A 23,380-nucleotide genomic window follows, 5' to 3' on the forward strand; every position below is an offset into this window, starting at 1 on the left:
AGGTGTGGGACTAATTAGATAACTCCCTCAAAAGAGCCAGCACGGGCACAATGGGCAGAATGGTCTTACTCTGTGCTGTATGATCATTTTCCTATTACTTTCTTACATTTTTAAACTGAAGCTTCTAACCAGGCAACAAACTTTGATTTAGGGAACCAGAATAAATAAAAGCGATGCCAGTCTTTGAAGCTTTGCCAACAAGTTGGCAATGATGCGGCTTTCTTGGCAGGTCCTGATGTAGCGGATAACTTCCAGTGTCACGCAAAAAAAAACAGAACCAAAATTGCAGGGTATGGGGTGGGGGGAAGCAGAGACATCTGACAGAAATCTATGCGGCAGTCTGCAAATGGAATGTATTTATTAATACAATGCGAGCTGCCAGGGTTCTTCCTAACTCTCACTGGGCACAAAGAGGTGCCAATCAAGAGCTAGGCCTGCTGCCATTGGCTGGGAGACAGAAGGGGCTGTCCAATGCTGGAGCAGAGGGGAGGGACAATCAGGTGAAGATCTTTGACTGAGGGAGTGTGAGAATGGAGGCGAGAGGTGGGAAAAGAGATAGAGGGATTTGAGATATCATCAACAAGTAGGATTGAAGATCAGTAAAAGCAACTGCAATCTACTGAGCACAGGTACTGTAACATAATGTGCAGCTTATAATAGCAGATGGAAGTCTTCTGGCTGAATATTACTGCTTTGATGCTCAGGTTCCTTGCTGATAATTTGAATAAGTTAACAGTTGTTATGAGCAAGGTTTTCTGCACTGAAAATTGTGGGCAGTCCTGCTTGTTTATATTTTAAATGAATGCAGTTTGTGACATTTAGTGCTGATTTGCAGTGAAGAAAATTTACTTTATGCGACTGGGTTTGAGGATTTCACTTACAGATAAGAAGGTATTAGAATGAAATGGGCTTGTTGGGGGGGTTTGATTTGCTGTCCAAGGGCAGAATAAGCACTGACTTGCTAGGAGGGAGAATAGAATCTGTCAGTTTATATTGTGCTGGGTCCCTTGTCGCTGTACCTGCACCCTGGGACTGCTCATTGCCAGCGAGAAGTAGGCATCGCTTTCTAATATGCACAAATGCTCCCTTTGGGGTTGCCAATGTGTTTCTGACTGATGTTACATACATCATTACCAATGTTAACAGCTGACCCCATCGCTCAGGAATACTGGCGTGGGGGTGGGGAGGAGGGGAGTCACAGGGTGGGAAGGTTACCATGCCGGTGGTTGCATGTTTTCAGTTCCAGCTCCTGCTTTTGCCAGTGCCTCATGAACTTACTATGTTGGTTCCAATGCTTATACGTTCCTGTTCTTTGATCTGGCTGGGGTAGGGTGAGGTGAGGGTATGCGGGCAGTTGCACGGTCGGTGGGCGGCGAGGAGAGAAGGGGGCTGGGACACTCCCATGGATGCTTGGTAACATTGATGGGTGATCATCAGCAGCGATACACCCTCTGTTAATGGACATGGTTGCCGATCACACAATGGATTAATGAGGATAATTAGATGTTACTCCCCTCCTGATACATGGTCGTGACTCTGGGACATTCCCTCAGCATATTTAACAGTAGGAGCAATGTTTTCTCAATTTAATTGTAATTAAAGCTTGCAAATTATGTTGGTGAATATTAGCAGGCAAGCCCTTTTCTTAGCATTGCCTTGCCCAACATTTCAATCCAGCTATTAATTGGTATTAGCCTCTCTGTGAAAGAAGCAGACAGAGAAATCTCTTATAGATATGCTAGGCTTTCCTCTGCTAATATCAACAACAGTCATTTCAGCTCTTCTTGACTTTCTTTCTTCATAGCATGATACAGCAGAAGAGATGACATTTCGACCCATTCTGCCTGTGCTGACTCTTTGCATGAACTATCCAATTAGTCTCATGCCCTTGCTCTTTTCCCCCTTGCCCTGCAAAGGTTTCCTTTCCAAGTATTTATCCAATTCCCTTTCAAAGGTTACGGCTGAATCTGCTTCCCCCTAGCCTTCAGACAGTGCATTCCAGATCACAACAACCCTGCGTTACCAAACAAAACTCTCATCTCCCCGCTGGAATTAATCTCGATTACCTTCAATCTGTGTCTTGTTACCAATTCTCCTGCCAGTTGTTCCTCTAAATCTACCCCCACCAAAATCCCTCTTAATTTTGAACAGTTTTATTAGTTCATTATTTATGAAGGATTTCCCTTTAGGAGAATTGAGGCCGGGATAAAGTTCTCCCATTTCTAGTAGTTTTTATCTTCTTTTCACACCTATTAGCAGTCATGAGGTTGGGTCCACAGCTTTCAACCAAAGCCATTGCTAGCCTCCACTCCCTGGCCAGGATTTTCTTGCCCGTCTGCTGCTGGGATCTTCCTGTCCCACCGAAAGTCAATGGACTTTTGGCAAGTTCGCGACATCCCCCCACGGCCGGTCCCACCACAGCGAGGGTGGAAAATCCCAGCCCCAGCGCCTAAAAACATTAAGATGACTAATGGAATGATGGCCTTTATCTCAAGGGGCTGGGCCAAAGGGGTGCAAGTTATGCTAGAGTTGTATAAAATTGTGTTTACACTGCATCTAGCGTTCTGGGTTCAGTTTTGGATACTGCACCCCAGGAGACATATATTGGTCTTGGAGGTGCAGATTCATCGGGATGACACTGGGGCTAAAAGGGTTAACCTATGAAGACTAGGTTTGCGTTCCCTTGAGTATAGAGTTAAGGGGTGATCTAATTGAGATGTTTAAGATGATTAAATGGGCAGATAGAGTGAAACTATATTCTCTGATAGGTGAGTTCCTCCACTCTTTGACACCACAATAACCATTACATTTTAAGCTGAAGATGCTATTGTAGACCAGCAGCATTAATGATCAGTAGAGGGACTTTTACTTTGAATGTACTGAACTTGGGAGTTGAAACAAGTTGATTCACTCCCCCTTCCCTTATCTCACCTTTCCTTTCTCTCCCTTTTCTGTCTCCCCCATTTCTCACTGACTCCTGTATCTGCAGAATACACAGCGATCAAAGAGTGTTCCTTGCTCATATCTTGGTGTCAGCCCCTTGGTGAGCGTATTGAAACATATAAGATTCTGAGGGGGCTTGGCAGGGTAGGTGCTGAAAGGATGTTTCCCCTCATTGGGGAATCTAGGACTCGGGGGCACAGTTTCAAAATAAGATGTCTCCCACTTACGATGGAGATGAGGAGGAATTTATTCTCTCAGAGGGTCGTTAGTCTTTGGAATTCTCTTCCCCAGAGAGCAATGGAGGCTGGGTCATTGAATATATACAGGGCTGAGCTAGAAAAATATTTGATCTACAAGGGAGTCAAGGATTATGGGTTCAGGAAATTGAAATGAAGGCCACATCTTATTGAATGTTGGAGCTAGCTTGATGGGCGTATGCTACAGTTTCTCATGATCTAATGAACTCATGATAAAGCTGAAAGGCTGTCTCATCTGGAGCAGGCAGGCCATTAACTGGGCTATCACTAAAATGAGTGGCAAGGTGGTGTAGTGTTTGGGTGTCTTGATCACTAAGCTGTAGAACAGTGTGTCCACCAAGTGGTTCTGATGGATGAAAAAAGGCCTCAGAACCCTGGCAGTCTGGTTCTTGAATCCCAGGCATCTCAGCCTTATTTATGCTATGATTCCTTATTCACTAGCTTGTCCTGTTTGTAAGTAGTGACCTGGAGGGGTGATGTTGCTTCACTGGTGGATGAATCCCAAGTCAGATAATCCAATCTGTTGGCATCTACAGCTTAGGACCTAAGAGGATTAATGGGATTTGAATTGGAACTTTAATTCTGGCCTCGAAGATCCCATGGTATGTGGCAGACAAAGACAAGATTGAACACTCCTGTGGTACAATGACTGGATACGGGCTCGATTCTTCTGATCTTGAAATTGGAGCTAATGCTGTGTGGAAATCAAGTGTTTGTAATGGAATGATGGAGTTTTGTTTGATGCAGGGAGTGAAATGTTAGGATGGGAAAGAGCAGAGAAATAGCTTTCTGTTTATGTAAAACAAAAACAAAAATACCTGGAAAAACTCAGCAGGTCTGGCAGCATCTGCGGCGAGGGATACAGTTAACGTTTCGAGTCCGAATGACCCTTCAACAGAACTGTTGAACTGTTCAACAGTTCTGTTGAAGGGTCATACGGACTCGAAACGTTAACTGTATCCCTCTCCGCAGATGCTACCAGACCTGCTGAGTTTTTCCAGGTATTTTTGCTTTTGTTTTGGATTTCCAGCATCCGCAGTTTTTTGCTTTTATTTCTGTTTATGTGTGTGTGTATGTGGAAATTGCTAGCAAGGCCAGCAATATTTTTTTTTATTCTTTATTGGGATGTGGGCATCTCTGGCCAATCCAGCATTTATTGCCCATCCCTAATTGCCCTTGAGAAGGTGGTGGTGAACTGCCTTCTTGAACGGCTGCAGTCCATGTGGTGTAGGTACACCCACTGTGCTGTTAGGGAGGGAGTTCCAGGATTTTGATCCAATGACAGTGAAGAAATGGTGATTAGTTCCCAAAGTCAGATTGGGGCCTGACTTGAGGGGAACTTGCAGGTGGTGGTGTTTCCATGCGTCTGCTGCCCTTATTCTTTTAGGTGGTAGAGGTCAAGGGTTTGGAAGATGCTGTTAAAGGAGTCTTGTCAAGTTGCTGCAGTGCACCTTGTAGATGGTACACACTGCTGCCACTGTGAATCAGTGGTGAAGGGATTGAATGTTTAAATTGGTGGATGGGTTACCAATCGAGCCTGTTGCTTTGTCCTGGATGGTGTTGAGATTTTCAGTGTTGTTGGAGCTGCACTCATCCTGACATGTGCCTTGTAGATGGTGGGCAGACTTTGAGGAGACAGGAGATGAGTTATTCGCTGCTGAATTGCCCCTCTCTCATTGCCTTGAGAAGGTGGTAGTGGGCCTTGTTCTTGAACCACTGGGTTGTAGCCGATTTCATATAACTGAGAGGCAATTGCCACTTCAGAATGCAGTTAAGAATCAACCACATTGTCATGGTCAGTAAATACAAGCTAATTGGATGTACTGATTTGGAATTTTACCAAAGATCTGTTGGCAGTGGTCGAAGGTTGTTGAAGGAAGTGTATTGCTATCACTTAGAATATAATCTAGAAGTATTAATTTTTACTCACTGAGATAGTGTCCAAATCAGGTGGGGTGTCGCTGAGTGAACCAAAAGCACATTCTAACAAATGGCTGTCTTATAACTAAACCCACACCTTGCTGATTCCAAGGGTTGGATTTTTCCCAATAAGGTGGGAAATTTTCCAACTCAGAAGATCCATCTCCATATAAATGGCCCCTGCATGCATTATCTGCACTCAATGGAGGCTGGGGAGGGACTGAGGCAGGCCTGCCAACCCCAGAAGCAATTCATATGCAGCTACAGAGGCTGGCGAGTGCCAAGGTGGGCTGATTAGAAGAGCCACATTGGTTCTTTGGTGCTTCATCCCCGTTGTATTAAAGGCTGCAAAGGCATCTAGCCCTCACCCTGCATGACATCTCCATGCACCCCACTCCCCCACCCCATCCATGCCACCGTGTCCCTTCCTTGGCCCCCCTGCATCCTCTATGCCCGTTCACCCAATATGCATTATAGAACCAATGAACCATATAATAACAAGTCTTGAAATGTATTTAAAAGTACACCCATTCAAAAATCTGTTTTGAAAAAAAACTGCTGCTCTTATAATCCTATGAAAGTGTCAATCAGGCAGAGCCATTTTAGTATCAATAATAGAAGTTTTACCTCATTTCACACCTCTTAACCTTGCCCAAATAAACATGCAGACATTGAAAGAAACAGTTCAAAGAAATAATAACTTATTATAACCTCATAAAGATGTCAGTCAATCATAGCAAACTTCCTACTTCAGCCTGTGAAAACAGGTCCCTGCTGAGCTAAAGCTTTCGTGAGTCCTGGAGCTCAGCCAAGCATTCATAACAAGGCCATCTGGAGAAACAGATTTTCTGGCCATCTGTTTCTGTTGATACAGTTCATAGATGGCCTCATTATGAAATACCTAATCCTGCAATGGAACCAGCTGGGTCAGGGAGTGCAGGATGCTAACTGCACCCTTATTCCACGCTGGCAAAGGCTGCTGGCATAGGGAATGGTGGGGTGGGAGTCCCAGAATTGGGTTTCATCTGTCATTTTTAAAGGCTTCTGGAGCCGGCCCAACTCTGTGAAAATCTGGCTCTTAGTGTCACGCTTCACAGAGGCCACTTCTGAAGGATATTATTTATCATTGTTCACAAAAGGATGATGATTAACTTCACTATTTCAGAACCTGTACCAACAGCACATTATACAGAGGTGTGATGCACTGTGGTTGCAGCATTGCTATCAGAGACTTCTTGTCTTGCAGATCACTGGCTGAGTGGAAGATCAGAAATTGTAGGGTTAAGCAGCTTTCTGAGGGCTCATACCACACCTATATCCTGTATACTCTATACGTGGGCACACATCTGCCCATTCTTTGGCAGCTAAATGGCCAATTAAGCTCTAATATGGCAGACAGAACACTCTAAACCTTACAGTATATATTTTTTATTCATTCATGGGATGTGGGCGTCACTGGCTAGGCCAGCATTTATTGCCTATCCCTAATTGCCCTTGTTTAGAGGGCATTTTTAAGAGTCAACCACATTGCTGTTGGTCTGGATTCACATATAAGCCAGACCAGGTAAGGACAGCAGATTTCTGTCCCTAAAGGACATTAGTGAACCAGATGGGTTTTTATGACAATTGGCAATGGTTTTGTGGTCATCATTCGACTTTTAATCCCAGATATTTATTGAATTCAAATTCCACCCACCATCTGCCATGGTGAGATTCAAACCCAGGTCCCCAGAGCATTTACCTGGGTCTCTAGGTTACCAGTCCAGTGACAATACCACTATGCCACCTTCTCATCACCATTCACAGTGCTATGCAGGCACAGGGTTGTGTCTTTATCCCCTCTAATATAGAGGTCTCGACCATTATAGTCAGTTGCTGTGTCAACTGTAGCTCAGTGAGTATCATTCTTGCATCTGAGTCTGAAGGTCATGGGTTCAAACACCACTCTGGAGAGTTGAACTCAAAATATAGGCAGTGTAATGCTGAGGGAGAGCTGCATGTGTTGGAGGTGAGGATGAGGTGTTAAACTGAGTCTCCCTCTGCCCTCTTAGGCGGACATAAAAAGATCTTACAGCGCTATTTTGAAGAGCAGGGGTTTTATGTGCCTGCATTGCACTGTGAATGGTGATGAGAAGGTGGCATAGTGGTATTGTCACTGGACTGGTAACCTAGAGACCCAGGGTAATGCTCTGGGGTCCTGGGTTTGAATCTCACCATGGCAGATGGTGGGTGGAATTTGAATTCAATAAATATCTGGAATTAAAAGTCTAATGATGACCACAAAACCATTGCCAATTGTCATAAAAACCCATTTGGTTCACTAATGTCCTTTAGGGACGGAAATCTGCTGTCCTTACCTGGTCTGGCTTATATGTGACTCCAGACCAACAGCAATGTGGTCTTAAAAATGCCCTCTGAACTAGGGCAATTAGAGATAGGCAATAAATGCTGGCCTAGCCAGTGACGCCCACATCCCACGAATGAATAAAAAATATATACTGTACTGGTGTCCTGGTCGATACTTATCCCTCAATCAACAGATTATCAGGTCATGATCACACTGCTGTTTGTAGGAGCTTGCTGTGCACAAATGGCTGCCAAGTTTCCTACATTAAAACAGTGCTACACTTCAAAAGTATCATTGGCCGCAAAATGCATGCTTTGGGATGGCCTGGGATTATGATAGGTGCTTTATAAATGCAGGTCTTTTACTTGTTGCAACCGGGAGCAGATGTGAGTGTGGTACTTGTCAGCAATCTTGTCAGCAATTAGCCCCCTGAATGAGTCCTGAACCTATCCCTACCAGGTCTGTGGTTCCTGTTCCCGCACAGGCAATACAAACACACGTGAGTACACAGTCCAGTTGAGATTAGGATTCAATTTCTCAACCCTACCTGATTTCAAGAGTCCATTGCTCTATTGTTACAGCTGCTAATCCATTGCCTCTCATTCTCGTGTCGGTACATCAGATTCTGCTCTGCAGCAAACACAATGTAGCAGATACATCTGCAGTAACAGCTTTGCATTCATTGCGTGGTGGAAAAAGAGCTCTTTCTCTAGGCGGCTACATTTTACCTTAGACTGAATTATAGGAGGGTGGCGGCGGGATGTGGGGATGGAAATCCAATAAACCCTTTGAAATACGCAGCCGGTATCCAGGCAACAGGGCTCATCAATTCATTGGCATCCCTTGTGTACACCCTTGCTTCCTATTTTGTTTCTCTGTAGCATTGGAGAGGTGGCAGAGATCGGAACTAAATTGAAGTTTAATTGTCTGGAGTTATGCCTCCCGCACGCGCACGCAAACACACAACCATACACAGAAATAACCACACACATACACTCAACCACACATGCTTATAAGTAACCACATACATATACAAACACACATACACAGAAAGACATACATATACATACGTGCACACACACAAGTGCTCACATGCACATGCAAACACACACAAAGACACATGCACAGACACATACATGTACAGATATACAAACACAGATTCACATGTGTAAACATATATACACACATACATCCATGCACACAGATGCATCACACATAGACAAATGCAGCATCATCATCGTACAGCTCCAGAGTAATAATATATTATGATTCTCAAATAATGCACTCTGTCTTATTTTTCTTATCATAATGTATATCTACAGCTCTGCTTAGTTTACGTGTGTGTGTGTGTGTGTGTGTGTGTGTGTGTGTGGTGTTAATATAGTAAACAGTGAGGAGGATAGTAATTCAGAGGGACCCAGACCACCCGGTGAAATAGGCAGATGAAATTTATTGCAGAGGACTGTGAAGTAATATATTTTGGTAGGAAGAAAGAAAAGTGAAAATATAATTTTACAATTTTAAAAGGAGTGCAGGAACAGAGAGAGACCTGGGAGCGTACTAGTCTTTGAAGGTGGCAGAACAAGTGGAGAAGGCTGTTTAAAAAAGCACATGGGATCTTTGGCTTTATTAAAGAGGCATAGCGTACATGTTATGTTAAACCTTTATAAAACACTGGTTAGACCTCAGCTGGGGTATCGCGTCTAATTTTAGGCACATAAGTACATAACATAAGAAATCAAAGCAGGAGTAGGCCATACGGCCCTCAATAAGATCATGGCTGACCTTCAATCAACAACAACTCGACTTTCCTGTCCTATCTCCCATATCCTTGATTACCGTACTGCCCAAGAATCTTTTGTTCTTAGTCTTGAATATATTCATTTGAATATTCAGACTAAAAAAGAGTCAAATTGGACTCGCAACGTTAACTCTGTTCCTCTCTCCACAGATGCTGCGAGATCTGCTGAGTTTTTCCGGAATTTTCTGTTTTTATTTAAGAAAGAGCAGGGCATTGGGATTAATTGGTGTCATTCTTTCAAAGAGCCAGCAGGGCATGATGGGCCACCCATGTTGTTTCATTCTATAAGTAAATGAATCACTTTAGAAAGGATATGAGGGTCCTTGAGAGGATGCAGAGGAGATTTACCAGAATGCGTCCAGGGAGGTAGGATTTTAACGACAGTGTTAGTTTGGAGAAACTGGGGTTGTTCTCCTTGGAGCAAAGAGGATTAGGGGGACATGAGACAGAGGTGTACAAGATTATGACATGTTTAGATAAAATAGACAAAGAAAACATTCACCATTAGCTGATGGTGCGAGGACTAAGGGACACTGAGCTAAGATTTTGGGCAAGAGGTGCAGGAGGGATATCAGGAAGAACTTTTTTGTGCAGTGAGTGGTCATGATCCGGAACTTGCTCCCTACAAGGATGGTAGAAGCGGAGATGATCATAGATTTCAAAAGGTAATTGGAAGGGCACTTGGAGGAAATAAACTCGCAGAGCTACAGGTTCAGAGGGGGGAATGGGTCTGACTGGATTGCTCTTGCGAGAGTTGGCAAGGGCTTGATGGGCTGAATGGCCTCCCTTTGTGTCATTGTAATTCTATGTCTCTGTGAATTGACCCTGATTCCAACATCGCCTGAGCTACTGCAGCTTTGCAATGATACCCTGGGGGGTTGGGAGGCCGGGGGGGGGCGGGGGGGAGGTGGTGGGGGGGGGTGGGGGGGGGTGGTGGGGGATGGCAGGGGTGGGGCGGGGTGGGGGAGGGAGAAGATCAGAAACTGGAAATAGCAAATCGGACACTCATATTATACTCTGCCTGATTTTCTTTCCCATTTAAGTTAGTAGTCCTGATTTTAAAATGGGGATGGGGAGGAAGGGCGAGGGGAGAGTGTTAGGCTTATCCCAGCTTGGCAATGTGAGCCCCTGGCCATTTTAACTCATTTCAATACACCAGCCTGGACCCCTGCCTGAATCCAGAGTCCAATGTGACACCAGAGCGAGGGAGTGACTGAGAACACTTCCAGCAGGAGCTCGTTGTCAGGGACGTATGGCGATGGTGCCTGGCAAAAGTAAGTGTGGGTGGGGGTGAGGTGGGAGGATGGATTGGGGATGGTGGTTCTGGAAGGCAATTGAGGGGGCGGGGGGAGCAGGAGAGAAGCCTTTTGTCCAACCAAAGGGAAAAGAGCATTAGGATGCCTTCTGGGCCTGCAGTTTCTTGTCTCAAGGTTTCCATGGCGATTGCAGCACTGGGTTCTGACCTACGTGCAAGCGATTTAAAATGGCATCATTGATGTTTGGCTTATGAATTTCAGCAAGGCTAAAACCTGCCTGTCGGAGTTAAAGGAGTTAAGTTATGAAGACTCAGCTTATATTCCCATGAGTATAAAAGATGAAGGAGTGATGTGATTGTGATGTTTACGATGATTAAAGGTTTTGATAGGGTAGAGAAAGAGGGAAACTATTTCCTCTGATGGGGAGAGTCCAGAACAAAATTGGAGGTGATTTAAATCAGCCCCAATGGAAAAGAAACTTGGATGAGGTGTGAAATGAATCATCATCTGTTTTTTCATCTAGCAGTTAAAATTGAGATTACCACTGCAATAGCTCTGAATACTTAACAGGATCCACAAAATTCCTTTTTGGCTCCAGTTATATCGTAGCTGCCATCCCCCTTCAAGATAAACTGGCTAACGCCTCCACTAAGAGAATAAATTTCACACAAATTTACCAATCTTAACACCAGGGAGTGAGCTATTGTAGGATCACTGAGCGACAATGTGTCCCTCGCTGTAAACTTTGACTCATTCAGTTCCTCTCTTAGAACCGCTGTTAAAACCTTGGGCAACATTTATCGCTCAACCGGCATCACAGAAGAAACTGATCAGGCCGTCATCGTGTTTCTGTTTGTGGGATCTTGCTGTGCACAAATTGGCTGCCACGTTTCCTACATTACAACAGTGACTGCACTTCAAAAGCACTTCACCGGCTGTAAGCACTTTGGGATGTCCCGAGGCAGCGAGCGGTGCTTCATAAGTGCTTTCTCTCTCTGCCGTCCCATTAAAGTCGACTGTTTCTGCACATCGCTGCAAGATGCCAAGGGCATTAATTGGGTTAAAGCTGAATTCAAGCTCCTCTCACAAAAGTCATCCCACTAGCGAGGGCATCAAAAACAAAACATAGACAGAGAAAAGCATTCCTGCATCCTTCGGCTTTGCGATTGAATATGACGCAGTGGATCCAAATTGCGTTGCAATAGGAATTAAAATCAGCTCTGTGCTCTTGTATCCTGTTGAGTGTCATTTTCCGGCATATGTTACGCAGTGCACAGTACATGGCGAGCTGTGACTTTTATTCCTGTTTTACTAACTAGTCAGCCCATTAAACAAACTCAATTTTCCAATCTGAACGTCAGGGAATGGTCTATTATGAGATTGCTAAGCAACTGTCCATGGCTCACTGTAAACTGGCACTCATTCACTTCCTCTGTGGAAGCATGGCTTAGAATCTACTGTTAATGTACCCTCTGTGCTCCTGCCACCAAAGATTGCAGCATCACTTCAAGCCCCGTTTCTGTCATATTTTGAATTAGGCTTTTGAAAAGGTTTCAGATGATGATTATTTTTTTTTAAACTATACAAAATGACAGCCCAAAGAAGCGGCATTTGGAACTTATTGACGCCTATGCATTAAAAAATTCTTTGCTCCTCTCTTGAAGGTACTGATCCTTGCTGCACTACAAGTGCGCTGGAGGCCATTCATTCCCTTGAACCTGTTCCCCTATCCTCTGTGTCTCCACCCCTCCTAGGCCTGTCATCCTTAATTCCCCCCTTATCTTACAACAACCAACTGGTCTCAGTTTTGAAATTTTCAACTGAGCTCCAGCCTCAGCAGCTTTTTGGTACCTCTGGCACTTCATCTGCCTGCTCATTCATCCTGCGTCAGCCAAGGCAATGATGACGAGCTAGATGAAAGTGAATGGTGTCACAGCCGAGCCTGATTCAGTTTTAACCTGGTCCTCTAACACCAGGAGTTGCGTATTGACCTTTTGTAAGTAACGAGGATGGGCCTATGACTATGGGGCTCCATGCAGAATAATTAGCTCCCCAACCTCTGAGCAGAACTTTCCACTCTGAAGTCTGAGATCAGCGTTAGGTGCATAAGTGGGAGTAATTCCCAGTGGGGGGCAGGGGAGGGCGGGACAGCTGAACACGAGTGGTCTCGCGCTGCTCGGCTCATTAATTATTCACCCACGCGGAGCACGGTGAATCTCGTGGCGGGGGTGGGCAGGAAGTCACCGTCCCTGCCGTTACCTCATGAGGTGGAATGTCCAGGCGCCATATTTAAAAGGGCACCCGGACAGCCTTCCTCCCTGGGCCCAGCGTCCGCTCCACCCTTCCACCCTACCCCCACCCCCACTTCCAGTCTTGACACAGCTTGTGCTACTGGTACCCGGTATGAGTGAAGTTGTAAGCGGTCCTTAAGAAGGCAAAAGCAGTCTCTACTGACCTCGAAGTCATGGGAGAAGTGAAGCTCAGCAGGTCCACGCCACTTACACATGGCCGTGAAACTGAATGCTTTAATTTCCTGCTGGGTGGGGAATTTAATTTGGTGGGGGAGCGTGATTGTGGTGAAGTGGCCCTTTAATGAGCACGCATGACATGCTAATGCACACAAAATGGCTTCCCGATATTGTTCGTCAGGAAGCTCGACCTCACCTTTAATCCATCTTGAAAGCCCCGAGAACAGAATTCCGACAGTTCATCCCGATATCGGGAAACTGATTTTTTTGCCTGGCGCCAAATTAAGTTCCCCTGCCCGCCCCACTTCCCACTGCTGGCGGGACTGGAAGATTCCACCCTCTGTTTCTCATTATGTTTAATGTATGCACTGAGGATGCCATGAACTAGGCTGTTATGTTTAGAAAGTATTTGCATTTCTTTATAGCCTCTTTCATTACCTTAGCTTATCCTAAAGCACCTTACAGCCAATGAAGTACTTTCTGAAGCGTAGTCACAGTTGTAATGCAGCCAATTCACGCACAGCAAGATCCCGCAAGCTGTGAAGTGACAAAGCCCGGATAATCTGTTTTAGTTAGTTGAGGAATAACTATCAGCCAAACTCCCCTGTCACCTTCTTTGAAATAGTGCAATACTCACCCGAGAGGGCAGACGGCCTCATCTGAAAAGTCTCATCCAAAAGATGGCACCTCCGACAGTGCAGCACTCCTTCAGGAGTGCGCTGGAAATGTCAGCCTGGAGCACGTCTCTGGAGTGGGATTTGAACCCAAGGTACTCTAATGCCAAGGTGAGAACCCTACCCACTGGGCCAGGGCTGGTGCAATGTTGATACGATTAACAGTCATTTCAAGCTGTTAGAAATCACCTGGAACGGTTGATGGGGGTCGTGGGGGGGCGGGGAGGTGATTTAAAAAAAAAGGAGCCAAACTTTCTACTGTTTTTGGAGCTGATGGGCATATTGCAATGATTTAAAAGTCTCTTTAAACTCCTATCTTTGAGACTATGCTTTATGTTACCTCACCCATCTCTGCTCTCCACTCATTTCTCCCCATGAATCACTTTGGGACATTTACTGCATTAAAAGGTGCTATGTGAACAAACCGGGCCTCTTTTCTCCAGAAGAGGGAAGGCTGACGGATGACCCGAGAGAGGATTTTAAGATTATTAAAGGGTCGAGATATTACCACTTATGGAGGAATCTAAAACTCGGAGCCATAAATAAAAAATAATCACTAACAAATCTAATAATGAATTCAGGAGAAACTTTTTTTTACCCAGCGAGTGGTTGCAATGTAGATGAATAGCATAGATGCATTTAGGGGGAAGCTAGATAAACATACGAGGGAGAAATAAATAGGAGGACATAATGATAGGGGGAGTTGAAATAGGGTGGGGAGGCCCGTGTGGCACATTAACATGGGGGCATAGACAAGTTGGGCTGAACTGCCTGTTTCAGCACTGTAAAATCCTAAGTAATTGCGCAAAATAATAGTGGTTTAGAAAACCTTGGAGAATTGGGTCTGAATAGCAGCCCAGGCTGATGGCTTGGAAGTGTTATTTCCTGCTGCAAGCATTATTGTTTAATGAAATTGGGACGTCTCTATTCCTGGCAGATGTGCATCGACAGCACAAACTGCATCTGGAAATATTACAAATTCTTGTTGATGTGATTCGGGGCCTGCCTAGGTGTTTTTTTAAAGTTTGTTGCAGTCCAACTTCGCGACAGAGTATGAAAACGATTTTGTGCGTCAGCTTGACATCGCCATCACTGCTGAGTCAGAAGATTGTGGGGGTGGGGTGGGGTGGGGGGGTCTAGGATTAGGCCAGGATTGGGAGGTGACACTCTAGTGAAGCGTTACCAAGGCAGCGCATTGACAGCGCTGGATCAGCTGAGCAAGAGCACAGTCCAAGAGATGGGTTTTAAGTGAGGTCTTAGAGGGGGGAGAGGTAGAGACGGGGGGCGCTCTAGGGAGGAAATTCGGGAGCTGAAGAAAAAGTATTTCGCAATTCAACCATATTGGATGCAGAGACTGACTATACTGGCAGCTATTGGACATCAGCTATGTCCACACACCTTACCTCTGAATCCAAAAAATTGGGAGTTTAAACGCCACTCTAGAGACTTGAGCACAGAAAGTAGGCCGATATTCCACTGCTGTACTGAGGGGGTGCCGCACTGTCAGAGTGCCTTCTTTCAGATGAGACGTCGAACCAAGGTCTGCCCTCTCAAGCGATGTAAAAGACCCCCTGGCATTATTTTAACAAAGAGCAGGGCTGTTCTACCCAGTGTCCTGGCCAATATTTATCCATCAACCAAAAGCACCCAAAACAGATTATTTAGTCATTTATCTGATTGCTGTTTGCGGGAGCTTCCTGTGCAAATCGGCTGCTGCATCTTCTACATTACAACAGTGACTACAGTTTAAAAGGAGTAATTCATTGGTTGTAGAGTGCTTTGGAATGCCCCGTGGTCATGAAAGGCACTATGTCTTTTTTTTTCTTGCTGCATTGTTGAGCGGCTATACACCAGAGATGTTAAACTGTGTCTTCCTATTCGCTTGGGCTCAAGTGACTATTTAACGCCCCCCACTTCCCCCAACCAATGCCAAAAATGCAGATTAGCTGGCTGTGTGTGGACGTAGCTGATTTAATAGCTGCCAGTACAGTCAGCCTCTGCATCCAATATGGTCGATTTGTGAAATGCTTTCTCTTAAGCTCCGGAATTTCCTCCCTGGATCCCTCCGTCTGTGCCTCTCTCCCCTCTAAGACCTCACTTAAAACCCATCTCTTGGACTATGCTTTTGCTCAGCTGATCCAGCATTAACATCTCCTTAATGCCTAATTGTTGCCTAACTGATGGTAAACAAGTTGAACCAAGTCTCGAAGTGGAACGTAGTTGCGATGTCCGATTATTTTCCTCATCGATGAGTGCTGAATTAAATGGTAAGCAGGGTTTTCGCTAACACTTGAGTAAACACAGGCCACAGATAGCCTCTTGTCTTTTTGTCCTCTTTGTGTTTTAACTAAAGATTCTCTCTGTTACCTCAATGGCAATAATTGAATCAAACATAGGTGTTAACTAAGCTGAATTCCACTGAAATAAAATGAAGACCTCTTCCTCTTTCTTGCGTTTATTTGTGTCGCGCAGGACAAAATTACAAGTTAATTTCGAGCAGCCCCCGGTGAATGCTTCAGCATTGACACGTCTGGACGACAATCATGGGTTGTAGCTGCTGTCGCATATTAAAAGCCAATTTGATTGATTGGATGCTGCCTGTAATCGCGAAATAAAAAAAGGCAATACATTGGGCTGGGTTTTACCTGCCCCCTCGACGGGCATGTTTTTGACAGGCGTGCTCACCCCTATAACGCGGCAAGTGGATGGACGCCAAAATCGGCAGCCTTGTCGTCGTGTTTAAATAAATTATTAAGGATCAATTGAGCTTTTTAATAAGCCAACTGACACCACAATGCAATTGGCGTGGGCAGGCGGCCAGGAGTGAGCAGGCCGTTTTTTAAAAGTATTTTTTAAAGTGTGGGAGGGAAAGGGGTGCTATCTTCAGGAGTGCCCTTTATGCATCGGGGCAGCCCCCCTAAGATAGTAGCCCCCTTCCTTCCTCACCACCTGCTCTCCAAAGCCCACCTCTCCTCACCACCTGTTCTCCAAAGCCCACCTCTTCTCCACGCCCCCCTCCCCCCCCCAACCTAAGCTGTCCAAACCCTCCATGCCCAATACCCTGGACTTAACTCGTGTCCCGTTGGGCTGCCTTCTTGGGACTAGTTGCAGCCCCCACTGCTGAATTGGCCAATCAGATTGGCTGGCAGCTCCCAAGGGCGGGACTTCCTCCCCAGTGAGGGCAGAAGTTCCATTGTGAGCCAATTTAGCCCACCCGCTGTGCGTCATCGCTGCTTGCAGACTTGCGCAGAGCGAAACAGTTTCCAGCCGATTTTCCTTGCAGGGAGTGGTGAACTGTCCGTCTTGCGCCTCCCCCGCCGAAAAATGCAGCCCAACGAGCAAGATGCGCCCTTTCACCCCGCTAAGAATTGGGCTCAAGGCAGCAAGCACCACATTCCCCTCAGGAGGGCTAGGTGATGCTGTGTGCAAAGTTTGGTGAGGTTACCCTCAAAGCCTATAAGCCTCGCTCAACAGGGGCACCAATCAGAGGGCCAGGTTAGTGAGCTCCATTTAAGAAGCTCCCAAATTTTTTTCATGATCGGAATATCCGGAGCAGCACAAACCTGGCACGCCTAAGTGGATCACACCTGATTCCCCTAAGAGGGGGAAACATTCTCTGTGTCCAGCCTGTCGAACCCCCTCAGAGTCTTATATGCATCTATAAGATCACCCCTCATTCTTCTAAACTCCAGTGAGTATAGGCCCAATCTGCTCAACTTTTCCTAATAAGACAACCCCTTCATTCCAGATATGAAGACTTTCTTTCTTTGACAGAACACCTCTACGACTGGACATACATAACACAAAACAACAGTAGGGGAAACTTTCATGGAGCTAATGCAATTTTCAGCCAAGAAAATTTATTTTAAGCTCTGATGTGGCACTATAAAGGATGAGAAAGGCTGAGCAGTAATTTTAAGTCCGTAATTTGATCTCAATTCTGCTGACGCTCATAAATCTCTTGAGTTTTACTCTATTGGTTTCTAAGATTGAATCATCAGTGTGTAACTCACTGCTTACGTGTTTTATTCTCCTTGGTAATTTAACTTGGGCAGCATTCAAATGGCAATAGGAAGGAATTATTTTTTTCTGGAATTCTATCCTTAAACCCCTCGTCACTCTACCTCTCTCTCCTTGTTCAAGACTCCCTATAAAACCTACCCCTTGGACTGAGCTTTTGGTTACCTGTTCTAATATCTCCTTGTGTGGTTTGGTGTCAAATTTTCTTTTATTATTCTCCTGTAAAGCACCTTGGGGGTTACGTACTATATAAAGAGCGCCAACTAATTGCAAGTTGTTTTTGGTTTTCATGTCTTTTGCCTATTGGTTTTGCTTCAAGGTAACATCAGTGTACTTTAGCCAACAGGGGAGGGTTGATGAGGGTAGGGTGGTTAATGTTGTGTGTATGAACTTTTAAAAGGCATTTAACAAAGTACTACATGATAGACTTGTTTGCAAAATTGCAACCCATGAGATTGAATGGACAGTGACAGAGTGGATCCAAAATTGGCTAAGGGTCAGGAAGCACAGTGTAGTGGTGAATGGCTGTTTTTCAGACTGGACGGAGTTATGCTGTGGTGTTCTCCAGAGTTTGGTATTAGGAATAATGCTCTTTTTGATATTAATGAGCTGGACTTGGATGTACAGGGGAATATTTCAAAGTTTACAGGTGACAGGAAACTCTGAAATGTAGTAGACAATGAGAAAGATAGTAACAGACCTCAGGAGGACACATACCCATTGGTGAAATGGGCAGATGGGTGGCAGATGAGATTCATGGCAGAGAAGTGATGCAGTTTGGTGGGAAGGATGAGGAGAGACATTACAGATCGAGTATCCTTTACCAGTAAATCTGAAACACATCCAAAAACTGCACTTTTCCTTTAGCATGGGAAGTCTAGCTGTTTGTATGCACTGTTTACCTTGCAATTTTTGTGATTGACAGGTCAAAAAGAAACTTATTACAGGTATCCTGTATTTATTATTCAGTGATACGTCTTTGTTTTCTAGCCATTTTAATTACTTTAGACTATAGCTAACCTAGGCTTAGGCTATTGTAATGTAAATTTACATGCAGTATCCGAAAACCAAAATGATCTGAAATCCAAAATGCAATTGGCCCTGAGGGTTTTGGATGAAGGTTACCTGACCTGTGTAAGCTACTACAATTTTAAAGGGGTGCAGGAAAATAGTGGGCGGGTGGCGTGTGCACATACATTTCGGAGGGTAGCAGGAGGGAAGGTTGTTACAAAGACGTACAGAATCCTGGGCTTTATAAATAGGAGCATAGAGCACAAAAGCAAGGACATTATTGCTAAACCTTTACCTAAACGCTGGTTAGGTCTCAGCTGAAGTATTGTGTTTAATTCTGGGTGTCGCACTTTAGGAGGGCCTTAGAGAGGGTGCAGAATAAAGATGTACTAGAACGGTATCAGGGATGAGGGACAGTTATGTGGAGAGGCTGGGGTTGCTCTCCTTTAAGCAGAGAATGTTAAGAGGAGAACAAGAGGCAACATGCAGAAATATTTTTTACACAGCTAGTTGTTGTGATCTGGAATGCACGGCCTGAAAGGGTGGTGGAAGCAGATTCAGTAACAATTTTTGGAAGAGAACTGGAAAATACTTGATGGAAAAGATTTGCAGGACTATGGGGAAAGCACATGGGAGTGGGACTAATTGGGTGGCTCTACCAAAGAGCCAGCAAGAGCATGATGGGCCTAATGGCCTCCATGGGCAGAACCCTCTCCTCTTAGAAGATTCTCGGGCATTGGGACAATATCCAGGTCCTGTCCCTGATTGTGTCCACGTCCTGCCGCCTGAGAGTGGCCAATTAACAGGTGGCCTCGGCGACCCGTGCCCCATTAGGGGCAGCGGGCGGGCTGGCTGCCCAGGCGGGAAGGCCCATGAGAGTACCTGAGGCTGTGGGTGAGGGGGGTATTAAAGGAGGGCTCACTGGCCCCTGGCCAGCTGCTGGGATGCAACCTCTAGGGACCGGTTGAGCTTTTGCCTCAGCGGGTGACCTCTCCGCCTTCAGGAAGATCTTGGCAGCACCACCAATCTAACCTTAAGTGAGCACTCAATTGATAATAATTAGCTGCCTGCCTCTGGCAGGTGGGTAGCTGGTGCAGGGCCGGCCCTGCCTCTGGCAAGGCTGCTCAGAGGTGGGACCGCTTTGGGGAATCACCCCGATGTGAGATTTCCCCAATTTCCTCCCAAACCCATCTCCGCGGGACCAAGAAGATTCCACCCCTTCTGTGCTGAATCAATTCGTGATTCTGTGATAGGAGCCACCCCGCTCTGTGGGGTGCAGATTACTTTTTGTCCTTTTCTTACCCGAACTTTCATGTCAGGTAGTTTCCTTCAAGTAAATTTTGTTGAGGAGAAAATAAAATGTGAACTTTTAAAATGTCATTCTGGAGCATTGCTAGCAAGGCTGGCATTTATTGCCTCTTACGAGCTTAAAGACTACGGGCCTTCTGGACTAATGGCTTTATTGAACTGAATGTTACAATGACCGTCCCTCATGGCAGAGGTCACATGACTATGGCAAGCCAGGTAGGACACTTAGTAATGATTGCATTTCAAAACCCAAACACTGCCCATCACTTGTTGCCTTTGGGGAGGTGGTGATGGACCTTTTCCTTGCCCTGTTGCAGTCGAGTGGTGAAGGTACTCCCATGGTGCTGTTAGGCAATGATCCCTCTAAATTTTCTCTTTGTGCCGGACCTGTTTATTTCCAATCATGGTAATTATAATTGTCCTTGGCATGATTGCATGTGGTATCTTACAGGGGACAGCTTGTGAGCAGCCTGCGTGATACCTTCATGATTGCTGCATGGGTACACACCCACGGAGCTTAAAGGGAACAATGCTGTTGGGTAGAGAGTTCCAGGAATTTGACCTAGCAACAATGAAGGAAAGAAGATGCATGTTATATTCTAGAAAGCCAGTAGGTGAAGGATAGTACTCTTACATCTATTTACAGGATGAAATATTACAAGCATTCACCTCCAAACTCAACCACACCACAGTTTCAATAAGTGTCTTTTTATATGTGCTCATATGAAACCCCAGTTAATGCCCGCCACTTGCATATGATTAAACAAATTGTAGCATACAATTAACAATATATGTCTAAGCGTGAGACTTGGAGGGGGAACTTGGTGGTGTTGCCATGCGCCTGCTGCCCTCGTCCTTCAAGGCGGTGTGGGTTTGGGAGGTGGGGACAAATGGAAATGAAGTGAGAGTCCTCACTTTAATTAGAATGAATGCTGGGATAAATGGAAAGATTGATCAAGGGGTAAATCTTCATGGCCCCCATCACCCTGAAGACTTCCGAGCTGAACCTAACATCAAATCTGTTTGCCACCATTTCTGACCTGTTGGGAGAATGGGCAACTGGAAGCCATGCCCATTATTGGCAGCAACCTATCTGAATATGTAAATTAGGGCCCTGTTCCGTTGATAGCTGCACCCGACGCAATTTCGCAGCTATAAGTCAGCAGAGCATTCTTGATTATCTAGGGGCTTCACTGGCAATATTAAAGGGCCACCCCCTTGCTTGCTCACAGGCAGCCAGCTGACATTACACAGGTGAGGCCCAGGGGCTAAAGGTGCTGGAGAACAACATTCCCTCTGAGCTGCGAGGGTCCAGGCCCACTCAGCAAATGGAATGTGTCGTGCAGGGAACAAGCAGGCCATTCACAAGAGCGGTCCCTTTAAGATGTGCACACACACACACCGCCGTGTGTCAATCTTAAAAGGATAGCGTGGTTATAACTATCAAGAAAGACCAAACAGACTGGGGCTCTTTTCTCTAGAAAAGTGGAGGCTGAGGGGGTGACCTGATTTAAAATTATGAAGTCGATTGATAAGGTAGACATTTAGATGAGGTTTCCACTTGTAGGGGAGACCAAAACTATAATTCCATAAATACAAGACAGTCACTAATAAATCCAACAAGGAATTCAGGAGAAACATCCTTACTCAGAGAGTGGATGGAATGGGGAGCTTTCTACCCCATTGAGTTGTTGAGGTGAATGGCATGGATGCATTTAAGGGAGGCTAGATAAGTACACGATGGGGAAAGGAATAGGATTATGTGGATAGGATGGGATGATGTAGGGTGAGAGGGGGCTTGAGTGGAGGATAAACACTGGCATAGGCCAGTTGAGCTGTTTCTGTGCTGTAAATACTATGTCATCCCATACAAAGAGGGAATGGCTGTCAGACTAATCTTTCTTCTCACCACCTTTAGTCCACAGGGTTACTTCTGCTGCTTGAAGCTGGCCCTCGAGAGAATTGGCTGCTGTCGCAATGGACGAACCCCTCTAATGGGTGGCGCTGAGGCATTCTCACCATGTCGCAGCGTGGCTTGACATGGCTCCGGCTCAAGGTCACACAGCCCATAGCCTTGGGTAGTCTTCTGCTGCTCTTCTCTTTGCTTCAGCCGGCCGCCACCTCGTGCCCCAGAAGCTGCCAGTGCTTCGATAAGAACGGGAAGTTTGTGCACTGCGCTGGCAAGAACCTGAAAGAAATCCCCAAGGACCTCCCTGCTGATACTGTGTCCTTACATCTTAACTCCAACAGGATAACCAAAATACCCAACAATGCCTTCAAGGACCTCTACCTACTCAAGGAACTGGATTTATCCAAAAACGCCATTGAGTCCATAGATATTGGAGCATTCAAAGGAATCCCCGAGGGCCTCAAGATGCTTGACCTGTCAAGCAATAGGATCCAGAGTGTGCCAAAGGAGGCCTTCAGTAAAATTAAAGCAAAGATCCGACTCTCTAACAACCCGTGGCACTGTGAATGTACACTGCAGCAGATCATCAAGGAGCTAACCCTTGACCCGGAGACAGTCAACGACTTCATCTGCCATTCATCGGTGCAGGAGGAGTACGCGGGCAAACCACTCATCCAGATCCTCGATTCAGGTATCAACTTCTGCAACATCCACCAGAAGACGACCGACGTCGCCATGTTCATCACCATGTTTGGCTGGTTCACCATGGTCATCTCCTACATTGTGTACTACGTGCGTCAGAATCAGGAAGATGCCAGGCGACACCTCGAGTACCTTAAGTCCCTCCCCAGCACACAGATCACCAAGGAGTTTGACACAATCAGTACTGTACTGTGAGGTGGTTTACCCTCCCTTGTGTGACACCTATTCAACCTTAATACTGGATGAGTCAGCATCTCTCCTGGCTCAACCACAAGTGCCTCGTTTGCTAATTAGAGATTGTATGCTCTTTGACTTTTTTTATGATTTTTTTGTGCGTTGAGGTTCCTAATAAAGCTGTCAGAACAAATGACTGCGGTGACTTTGGTAGATGATAAAACACTTTTGACTTCTCCCTGAGCCTCGGGCTCCAATCCAAGTCATGCCTGTTGAATGAAGGATACAGGGGGAGATGCCTCAAGGACCCAGGGAGGGTCCTGGCCCTGCAGATCAATGGGTTTTAAACCCAAGAACCAGGCAAGAGGGCTGTCCACAGACAAGGAGCAGTGGGGGGTGGGGGAGGAGGGGGAAGTCTGCTCAGAGTCAGGGGGGAAGGGGGCAATGGGGAGGTCAGTCCACAGTCAGGAGGTTGGGGAGAGGGAAGTCTATCCATACTTGAGGAAGCGGGGGCTGGGGAGGTCAGTCCACAGTCGGGGAAGCGGGGGCTGGGGGAAGGCTGTCCACACTCGGGAGAGTGAGGGCTGGGG

General features: G+C 45.7%; 1 protein-coding gene across 3 annotated transcripts; it reads left to right on the plus strand.

Moving 5' to 3' along the window:
• Positions 1-512: 512 nt before the first annotated feature.
• lrrc3 (leucine rich repeat containing 3) lies at positions 513-22,977 on the plus strand. Of its 3 annotated transcripts, none has more exons than XM_078551343.1 (2): positions 513-629; positions 21,924-22,977. In XM_078551343.1, exon 2 carries the CDS (start codon positions 22,026-22,028, stop codon positions 22,809-22,811), a length of 786 nt encoding a protein of 261 aa, XP_078407469.1. In that variant the 5' UTR covers positions 513-629; positions 21,924-22,025; the 3' UTR covers positions 22,812-22,977. The 3 variants fall into 3 exon arrangements, with proteins under 3 accessions (XP_078407469.1, XP_078407471.1, XP_078407470.1); XM_078551345.1 differs by lacking the exon at positions 513-629 and adding an exon at positions 10,428-10,542; XM_078551344.1 differs by lacking the exon at positions 513-629 and adding an exon at positions 13,652-13,777 and having other exon boundaries at positions 21,924-22,971.
• The last annotated feature ends 403 nt before the right edge of the window (positions 22,978-23,380 follow it).

This window comes from Cetorhinus maximus, chromosome 11 (genome assembly GCF_964194155.1).
Source record: "Cetorhinus maximus chromosome 11, sCetMax3.hap1.1, whole genome shotgun sequence".
Classification (NCBI taxonomy): Eukaryota; Metazoa; Chordata; class Chondrichthyes; order Lamniformes; family Cetorhinidae; genus Cetorhinus; species Cetorhinus maximus.

Excerpts from the sequence above, each read along its gene's own strand:
- lrrc3 (XM_078551343.1), top strand. The coding sequence starts at position 22,026 with ATGTCGCAGCGTGGCTTGACATGGCTCCGGCTCAAGGTCACACAGCCC.